At 54.7% G+C, this 9,654-nt stretch overlaps 1 protein-coding gene across 1 annotated transcript; it reads right to left on the bottom strand.

The window, feature by feature from the left end:
• Positions 1-1,169: 1,169 nt before the first annotated feature.
• On the bottom strand, positions 1,170-7,470 carry LOC116500156 (ATP-dependent RNA helicase DDX25-like). The gene is made up of 9 exons (XM_032205075.1): positions 7,272-7,470; positions 7,079-7,171; positions 6,842-6,944; positions 5,746-5,860; positions 5,080-5,257; positions 4,136-4,373; positions 3,443-3,605; positions 2,954-3,142; positions 1,170-1,358 (listed from the first exon to the last, which is right to left on the bottom strand). Exons 2-9 carry the CDS (start codon positions 7,138-7,140, stop codon positions 1,297-1,299), a joined length of 1,110 nt encoding a protein of 369 aa, XP_032060966.1. The 5' UTR covers positions 7,141-7,171; positions 7,272-7,470; the 3' UTR covers positions 1,170-1,296.
• Positions 7,471-9,654: the final 2,184 nt, after the last annotated feature.

Genomic DNA, 9,654 nt, shown 5'->3' with positions numbered 1-9,654 from the left:
CTCCGTGATGGCAACCAAGTCGTAGCCTGCCTGCCGCAGAAATAACTAATGCACACTGAAGCTAACTTCTTGGTACAGGCACGAAGGGGAAAGGTGCCTCCAGGATTTGTTGTTTGTAAACAGAGAAGGTAAAGTGGCAATTTGTGGCTGTCTTGGCCAAAGTGACCATGAAGTAGTTGAGTTTAAAATCTTTGGTGACAGGAGAAAAACTCCACTCAAAATGTCATCCTTGGATATGAGAAGAACAGATGTCAGGCTATTAACCACTTCATAAGGTCCCTTGGGAATCTGTTTCTGAAGGTGTCAGAGTCCGTCAGTGCTGGTCACTTTTTAAGAGCCATCTCTTAAGAGCACAGGAGCAGGTGATTCCAAAGTGTTAGATGTTAAACAAGAAGGACAGAACGCTGGCTTGGCTGAGCAGGAATCTTCTTCTATAACTTAGGCGGAAAAGGAAAGTCTATGGACACTGGAGGCAAGTTCAAGTGACAAGGGAGGACAACAGAAATGCTGTGTGCCTGGAAGGAGAAAAGTGCGGCCAAAACTCGGAGTTGAAGCTGGCCAGTACTGTCGGAGGCAACAAAAAGGGCTTTTTAAAGTATGTCAACACCAAAAAAGGGACTACAAGTAACATTGGTCTATTATTCACCTCACAAATAGGGTCACAGACAAAGCAGACATCTAATGTCTTCTTTGCCTCTGTTTTCAACACCGACCACGGGCCTTGGGACACCTGGAGCCCTGTGTTGAAATCCATTACTCCTTGTCCTGTCACTACATTCACTGATAGACTCCCTTTCCAGCTTCCTTGTGGCCCCCATTAGGTACTAGAAGGCTGCTGTAAGGTCTCCCCAAACCCTGCTCTTTTCCAGGCCAAACACCCCCAGCTCTCTCAGTCTGTCTTTATCGGAGAGATGCTCCAGCCCTGCAATCATCCTCGTGGCCCTCCTCTGGACTCGCTCCAAACGGTCCATGTTGTTAAACCCCTGCATGTTCTGTTTTCAGGTGATTCATCATGACACACAAAATTATGGCTGTAAAAACCTCAGAGACAAACCAAGGAAGTTTTATTACCAGAAAAACAATCGCAAGAATCCCAAAACTTTGAGGGATGAGGGTCGTGTGTGTCTTTCCCCCCACTCCCCCCCCGCTCCCCTCCCATCTTCCCATTTTGTAAAACATCACAACAAAACCAAGCATCTTCAGGAACTTTGAAGAAAACTGGGAGATTTCCCAAACCTTTTCCCATCCATGTTAAACCAAAACTTGGATTCACTGGAGCAAATCCCGACATTTTGCTCAGTTGTCCAGCTGTTCCAGCTCGTCCATGTCATCTGGGTCAAGCCTCTTGATCTCGGTCTCTGAAGAAAGAAAACAAATGTCAGTGCCTGCCCAGGAGTTGGCAAAGGCATAGCACTGCTGCTCGGGGGCTGCTAGCAGTGGCAAACCCTGGCAGCCATGCCCAGGACTCTCGGCTCTGCCTTCCACAGATGACATAAAACAAGCTGTGAGCTGTTCAGAATGTGGCCGGAGGTGAGAGGTTAGAAACCTGCCCAGCTGTTTGCATCAAACCCAGTTGAGTAGAGGTAGAGGTAGAAGTGACACAGATTCCAGCTATCTCAGGACCAACTGGCCACCTCTGGGATACGGCTTCCTGGCTCAGTGCACGTGCTAACCTCGCTCTGGGCTGAAAAGCTACCCAAAGTGCTCAGCATGGCATTTCCACACTGCGGAGTTCAAAAGATAATCAAACTTTGAGAGAGCACAACAGACACAAACCTGACCGACAAATGATAAGGGACGTATGTAGTGATGGGAACCCAAACTGATCAGTCACACTGACTGATGGAGCTCAGAGTGTTTATTCCACAGAGGTTATCCGATCAAGGACCTTGGCAACTGGGCAACGTGGGAAAAGGAGGAAACAAGCAACAAAACACCTGACACAGACCTGACAAAACCAATGAGACAATGACGAGAAACTAACCTCACCACTCACACTCATTGGTGGGCTATCGAGAAACTACAGCTGCCGCTTCCCAGAAGAACCACCTGCACTTTACAGCTGGTAAGGCTGTGAGCCAGGGGGACCTGGACTGGAAGGGGTGTGGGAACTGGGAGGGCTGTACAAACCCAGGATGGGACGTGCAGGAGGAAAGGGAGGTGGGACGTGCAAAGAGGGGGTAAGCAGGAAAGGGCATAGAAGCGGCCACTTGCATGTGAAATGGGGCTAGTCGGTGTGCTTCTTTGGTTTAGCCCCGACACTGATCGCCACGGTCTGTCTTGTAGTCTTACGCCTGCTTAAATCTTTTCCCACTTCTGTCTCCCTGTGATCTCACACTCAATCCCTGGTATGTGTGTGTGTGTGGTGTACGTGCGTGCGTACAGCAGAACAGCAGTACCTTCTCACCAGCTACTGCTGAGACCCGTGCATGAATGAAAACTGGTGCCAACTCCTGCAGTCAGACAGGGACAAGGCTGCCCTTGGCCTCGGCTGCCACCTACTGGAGCCACTGCAGGGGTCTCACTGCAGATGCTGCAGCAAGCACGGTTCTTCAACTCCCAGCCACTGGGCTGGGGATGCTGTGCATCCAAAAAAACATCTGCTGGGGGGCACCGGAGTGACTGTGACTGTGTGTGCGTGTACATGATGAACTCGAAGTGACAGCTGCTGGAGGCAGAGGTGAGCATCTGTACCTCCTACAGACTGTGTGGGTATGGAGGGGGTATGTGTGTGTGCATTCACCCGCAAACTTCAGCCTGGGCCAGCTAGTGACTGTGGGGTACCTCGGGTCCACACCAAGGTATCAGGTGCGTGGGTGGGGTCCGTGCCCAAGAGAGCAGCTGCAAGAGGTGGCCACACTCCTGACATCCCTTAACGCTTCCCAATGCACTCCTCATCCACGTGTCCCTCAGCTCTTCGCAGCGTCTCAGAGCTGGGCACAAGGATACTCACGGAAATGCTCCTCTATACTGTGCACGAGGTACGTGGTCTGCCTTTCCACCATGTTGAAGGCAATGCCCTTCTTCCCAAAGCGGCCCGTTCGACCAATGCGGTGCAGGTAGGTCTCAAAATCCAGCTGCTTCTCCTGATTAACAGGGAGGCTGAAGTTCACCACGATGGTGACTTGTGCCACATCAATCCCTGAAAGACAGAGAGGTTTCTCGCAACCAGGCTCCCACAGATCCGAAGGCAATCACCTGCGTCCAGATCGGGGCTAGTCCACTTGCAGTATAAAGCGGTCAGCCCTGGCTCTGCAGCACACACTACAATGACATGTCAAGGCAACAAAAGACCTACATGGAGAGGCCACGGAGCACGGGTTGTGTCACCAGAAACAAAGCAGCATCGTGTGTCCCCTGTGAGTTGATGGGCCATGGGGCAAAGCAAGGGGATTCCCACACTGCAGACGCTGCCAGGGTGTTGCTTTTCAGGATACGCTACCTCTAGCACAGACGTTTGTGGTGATGAGGACCTTCTCCTTCCCATCGCGGAATCTCTGAATCACATCGGCCCTCTGCACTATGGTCAGCTCTGCCGTCAGCATGGCGACCTGGTGCCCATCTTTGCTCATCTCCACCGACAGCCAGTCCGCACTCCTGCGAGTCTAGATGCGTGGGAGAGGCAGGAGGAGCTTTTGCAGCAGCTCTGCTGCTGCTGCTCCTCTCAGTCATTGCCTATCCTTCACTGCTAAGCTTCCCCTAAATCCTTTCAGTTGAGCCCCTGCTGCTTTTTAACAGGCAGAGCCTCCAAAGAAGACCAGAGCGATGCAGGCGAGCAAGAAGCCCAACACAAAGTGCAAAGGGCAAGGAAACACAGTATGTTTCCTATGCAATGCTCCCTGGGGAAGCCAGGCAAACGGGATCTCAACCGTCACGACAGATGCTGCTAGAACACCTCTTTTAAAGGCTGCACTTGCTGCAAGTCATCGTGCCCGTGCTTTCACGCTCAGCTCCAGCCAATCTAATGGCTGTGCCAGAAGGGCTGTCCTTTAAGTGCTGCCCAGGTGCTTCCCATCCCTCCCTTCCTTTTGATGGTCTCAGCAGAAGTACTGAGGCCACGCTGTAAGACGGATCGTTTACAAACCACTGACTGCAAGGACACCACCACTCTCTCCTGGCAAACTAGCTGCTTTACCTGGCAGAATATCATAGCCTGCCCAATGGTGATGCTGCCGTAGATGTTGCACAGGGCCTCGTACTTCTCCTCTCTGTTCCTGCACACAAAGTAGTACTGCCTGATATTGCTCAGGGTCAGCTCTTCCTGACGGAGCTTTATTATGATGGGGTTGGAGATAATTTGCTTTGCAAAATTCCACACTGTTTCCTTGAAGGTTGCAGAGAAAAGCAGCATTTGGCAGCCCCTCGGTAAAGCCCTAGAGCACAAAAAGGACTTGTTACCCCTGAGGCATGCTACAAGCTACCTCTGGATGAACAGGCTTTGGAAACAAAGGGATTCCTCCATCCAGGGAGGGCCATTCCTCACTCAGCGCAGCACAGCACAGCACTCCAGAATGAGTCAGCCCTACGGAAGAGGCCTGTCGGAATAAGCTACTCTGCATTTGCAGTATTATTATTCCAAAAGGCTATCTACTATCGGAGGAAAAAACACCCAATTAACACTTGGCCTCCTTCTTTGCACCCGCAGACACCGCTCACACACAGCATTTCCACGTGCCAAGGACAGGTCCCCGTATCCCCTGATTCTCGAGCTACATTTCAAGCCCTGTCATTCACTCTGTAAAGACCTTCATGGCCCACAGAGTTTTTCAAAGCTGAGCAACCAGCAAAAAGTGGGGGAGGAGGATTTACTTGTCTACGTTCTGATCAGGAGCAAAGCTACGTCTGGCCAAGGACATCCAAGGGATGTAGCAGTCAGAGACAATTTCTTTGGCTCCCTTGTTCTGCAGTTTCTTCCACACAAAGTGGATTTCTTTCTTCCTCTCTCTCCCTCTCTCTCTTGTCTTTTCCTGTCTCTCCTCTTCTATTTCTTTCGCTACCCAATGTATCTAAGGGCATCTCGAAACACCGCATTTGACTATCTCAAATTGTGGCAGGACACAAGCCAGCACTGGTATTCACCTCTGAATGCGAATGCTTTGGTACGAGAAGCCCTGACGGTCCATCATTACGTCAGCTTCATCCAGCACAAACAGGCTGATTCTCTTCATATTCACCACTCGCCGTTTGAAACACCAGTCCAGCATTGTCCCAGGAGTCCCGATGACAATCTGCTCTTCCAGCAAGGTGCCTGGCAGAACTGCAGGAGGAGAAATCGTATCACACCACCTCAGTGCAAGGAGCATTATGTTTCTCGGCCACACACACCTGGCTGCGAATGAGCAGGGTAGTATCCAGAGAGACAGGGACTCAACATCTGCTATGTTCCGACTGCTTGAGCATGGTTCCAACCCTGCTGCGTCAGCTTCGGACTGCCTAGCAATGCCTTTGAGGGGGGTCATTGCAAAGCGGAGCTCAGGAGCTTAAAATTGCAGGGAGCCATCAAGCAGGGCTGACGCTTCCCTGACGCCTTGTCAGGTGGAAACCAGCAAAAGGGGTGCCCCACCTCTGAAAGGAGACAGCGGTCACGAGAATGACTCCTTAGAAGGCACGGGAATTCACACGCCGTTTCATGTGCCTTCAGAGCTCCGCACAGCTCCCGCTAGTTCACAGCTCTCACAGCATCCCGCTAGCTCCTTACAGGACTGTTACACCGCCCGCAGCTCCGCTCAGCAGGGCTGGACTCACCTCTGTTTCCCTGAACAGCGTACGTAACCCTGATGTCGGCACAAAACTGACCCATCTTCTCGATCACATGTCCGATCTGCAGGGCCAGCTCGTAGGTTGGAGCCAAGCAGAGGCACTGAGAGATAAGACAGCTGTCAGACAAGAGCCACATCTTTTAAAAGCACGCAGTGCCCCTGGCATGGCATACCCTACGCAAACGAGAAGGCATTTCAAAGGAACGGAAAGCTCAGCACGCTGAAATCTCACCGCTAAACTCTTCCAAATCTGCAGAGGGATCAGCAACGGCAGTCGCATTTGCAGCTTTGGAAGGTAACCTGGAAGGTACAGCTGAAGGCAGAAGGGACTCAAGGCAGCTACTAGGAGAGGTCCCTTCTTTACTGTGAGGGTGACAGAGCGCCAGAACCGGCTGCCCAGAGAGGCTGTGGAGTCTCCTTCTTTGGAGACATTCTAAACCCGCCTGGATGCCATCCTGCACAGTGTGCTCTAGGTGATCCTGATCAGCAGGGGAGTTGGACTAGATGAGCGTCAGAGGGCCCTTCCAACCTCGCCCGTTCTGGGATCCCGTGATTTCTGCTAAGGAAATTTGTTTCCTCAGGCACAGTGCCATTTGCTTCTGTGCCCAGCTTTCAACTGAGAGTTTAAATTACATAGGATGCTTGAGACTCAAGACTTCGAAGTGCAGCACCCAGCCTGCGTAGGTGCTTCTGAACCCAGAGAGGTGCCTTGCCTTCTCAGGAGCTTTTACGGCACCAGAAACTAGCGCAAGTCACAGCAAACAGCTGGAGTCTCTGCACGTGCTTCTCAAAGCTGGCTGCATGCTCCTCAAAACAGAACGTCAGGATACCTAGGGCCTGGCTAAATCCACTGCTACCCAGTAAAAGTACCCTCCTTTAGCTGGCAGCTGCATCTGCTCCCAAGCTTTCTATCCAACCTCCCTGCTGCTGGGACGATACCTGGGTGTTTACCAGCCCACTACAGCGGCTACAGCGGCTAGACCACCGTTGAGACTGGGACAAAACCAGAGCTCTGTCCACGGACAGCGGCTTGAGGGTGCAGCCAAACCCCTGCCGCATGGCCTTTCCCCTTCCTACGTTACCTGCGGGTACTTCTCTGCACCGTTAACTCTGCTCAACATCGCCAACACAAAAGCTGCCGTTTTCCCTGTCCCTGACTGGCTCTGTGCAATCAGGTTTTGGGGCCTGCAAGGCAAAGGCTGCTTAGCCGAGCACAAAGGCTTGGCGTCCCCGCACCGGCACCCCGACGCCACGGTGCCGCAGGGGAGCCAAGGCGGTGGTGGTACCGCTCTGCTCACCCGGGCGGCCCCGGTACTCACGGATGGGCCAGCAGCATTGGCAGAGCTGTCTCCTGGATCTTGGACGGCCTGTTGAAGCCCATGGCGTAGACCCCCTGCAAGAGCTCCTTCTTCCTGCCCAAAAGCACCAAAAGCGACCGTTCCACAAGGAACGGCTAACAGCGCCCAGGGGCAGCTCCAAAGCCCGCCTGCCTCGGGGCTGCCGCCTACTCACAGGGGCAGCTCCTCAAAGCTTTTCACCGAGAAGAGAGGCGAGCTGGGGTCCTGCTGCAGGATCTCCACGTGATGGCTGGACTCCACGAGGGACGTGTGGATCAGCTTGTTCAACAGCGAGCTCTCCGCCAAGTCCACTAGAGAAGGCGCGGGCTCGTGACAAGCCCCGGTGCCCAGGAGAAGCCTCCCCTCGGGCCCCCCGTCCCACACACACGGGGCTCTCCAGCCATCCGCCCCCACCGCCCCTGCCACTGCCGGCTCTTCGCCGAGCTCTTCTCCTGCGCAACCTACCTCAGTCCCGAGGAACCCGGCTGGACTTCACGGCAGCCTGGCACCCTGCCCCGGCCCACGCCTCCGCTGCCCTCGCCTGCTGCCGAGGCTCCGGGAGCTGCCGCTCCCCCAGCCCGGCCCCGGGGGTGCCGGCCCTGCGGCCTGCGCGCAGGCCCCGGGGGACAAGGCCCGGCGGGACCCACCTCTGTCCTCCTCCTCGCTCTCCTCGTCCTCGCTCGTGCAGGCGGGCTCTGCCACGGGACAAGACACACGACGCTCAGCACCTCCCCGCAGCCCCGCCCGGGCCGGCCCCGGCACACGGGGCCCCGAGGGGGGCCGGCCCTCACCCCGCTGCCGACACGGACACAGCTCCCGGCGCCGGCCCGCGCACCGCTGCCGGCGGCCAGGCGAGCCGCACAGCCCGCACAGCCCGCGGCGCCGACGGCAGAGGCGGCCCCGGCCAGGGGAGCGCGCGGGGGACGGGCTGCCCGGGGACGGGCTGCCCGGGGACGGGCTGCCCGGGGACGGGCTGCCCGGCAGGAGGCTGCCCGGGCCCCGCGCCCGCTCCCGCCGCCGGCCCCCGCCGCCCGAGGCCATCGCGCCCCCGCCGCCGCAGCTCGCGAACCTTCCCCAGGCACCGCCGCCGCCGCCTGCTGCCCCCCGGCGGCCGGCAGGGCGCAAGGCGGCTGCCGGCGGGCCCCGGACAAGGAGGGCGCGGAGGGGCCCCGCACGGGCCTACCCCAGAGTTCAGCCCGTAGGACTAAGAGCACAGTCCTAAACTCCGGCTTGGTCCGGGACCACGTCCCTGGGGAGCCGGTGCCAGTGCACGACTGCCCTCTGGGTGAAGAACCTCTTCCAGTCGGCCGGTTGGCTAGTAACTGGGTCACCCATCTCCAACAAGGGCCGGAATAAGTTTAATATTGCCTTTTGTAGTATTTGGAATTGGAAATTGTTACAACGAATGTCCATGTTAGCTTCCTTGACAAAAGTGCATGGCAAGGTATTGAGGGGTGTTGTAAGTTGCCCCCTTAATTAATTTTCAGAGCATTGCATTAATAATAGAAAGGAATTTATTGAGTGTGGGAATAGAAATGTTGTTTTTGCAGAGTTACGTTGTTTAGAAGGAGGGAATGTGGTACTGAGATATGCTTACAGTGATAAGAAAGTTTAGCAGGGGACCTTGTAAAATGCAGACAATCAGACTCCTTAGGACAATTAGGTGAAAATCATGGTGTCAAGTCAAGTCAGATAAGTGAAGAAACATTACCACTTCAAGCAGTAAAAATGTCAAAAGAGATTTGAAATTTAACAGGCCGGCGACTGAAGGCCATGCATTGTTTGTGAAGCATCAGATAGATTGTGAACCTGGATTACCCACTCAGTGGGGAAACAGGGGAGGGTCCTGCCATCAAAAGGTATATGAACTGTGTTTTGGAACTAGTAGATGCGCTCTCTCCTGCTTGTGGGGCGCCCGCCATTGCAATCGCGAATAAATTTCTACTTCACTGAGATCCTCGCCTGAGCCTAAGTTATTGGCTACGGAGTGTTTCTCACAATTTGGGGGCTCGTCCGGGAGCCAGTCACCTACTGGGGAGCCCCACCGCCGCAGCAGTAGGAAGGCATGCCCCGCTGATTTCAGCGGTCCTGTGCATCGACGGTGGCGGTTCTGCGGAAAGCTGACAGAGGGCCCGACACTGGTTAAAGAGGCAGGATCCGTGAAGTAGTGGGGAAAGGAAGAAGGTAGGCACTCCGGGTTTTTAAGAATCGATCCGGTAACTCTGTGCACAGACCAAGGTCAGAAATATTGAGTATTGCCTTGGGGGTCGGGTGATCTGGTGTATGGTAAGCCCTTGCACGGGGAAGTGCTGGCACTACACCAGGGGAATCTGGTGTACGGTAATCCTTGCACGGGGAAGTGCTTGGAAGTACACCAGGGAATCTGGTAAACTCAGGTGTGCGGTAACGCTGGCACGGGGAAGTGCTTTGCGGTACACCCCCATTTTTCAGTACGTTGGTGTGTGGTACACTGCAGAAGGGAAAATTCTGTAGCACATACTGGCGAGGGTTAGGAAAAATGGGAAAATATGAGTTCCAGGGGACAGGGAGATATCCCT

Source organism: Aythya fuligula, chromosome 31 (assembly GCF_009819795.1).
Source record: "Aythya fuligula isolate bAytFul2 chromosome 31, bAytFul2.pri, whole genome shotgun sequence".
Classification (NCBI taxonomy): Eukaryota; Metazoa; Chordata; class Aves; order Anseriformes; family Anatidae; genus Aythya; species Aythya fuligula.
Note: the sequence above shows the minus strand (reverse complement) of the source record. Positions and strands in the feature narration are given on the sequence as shown.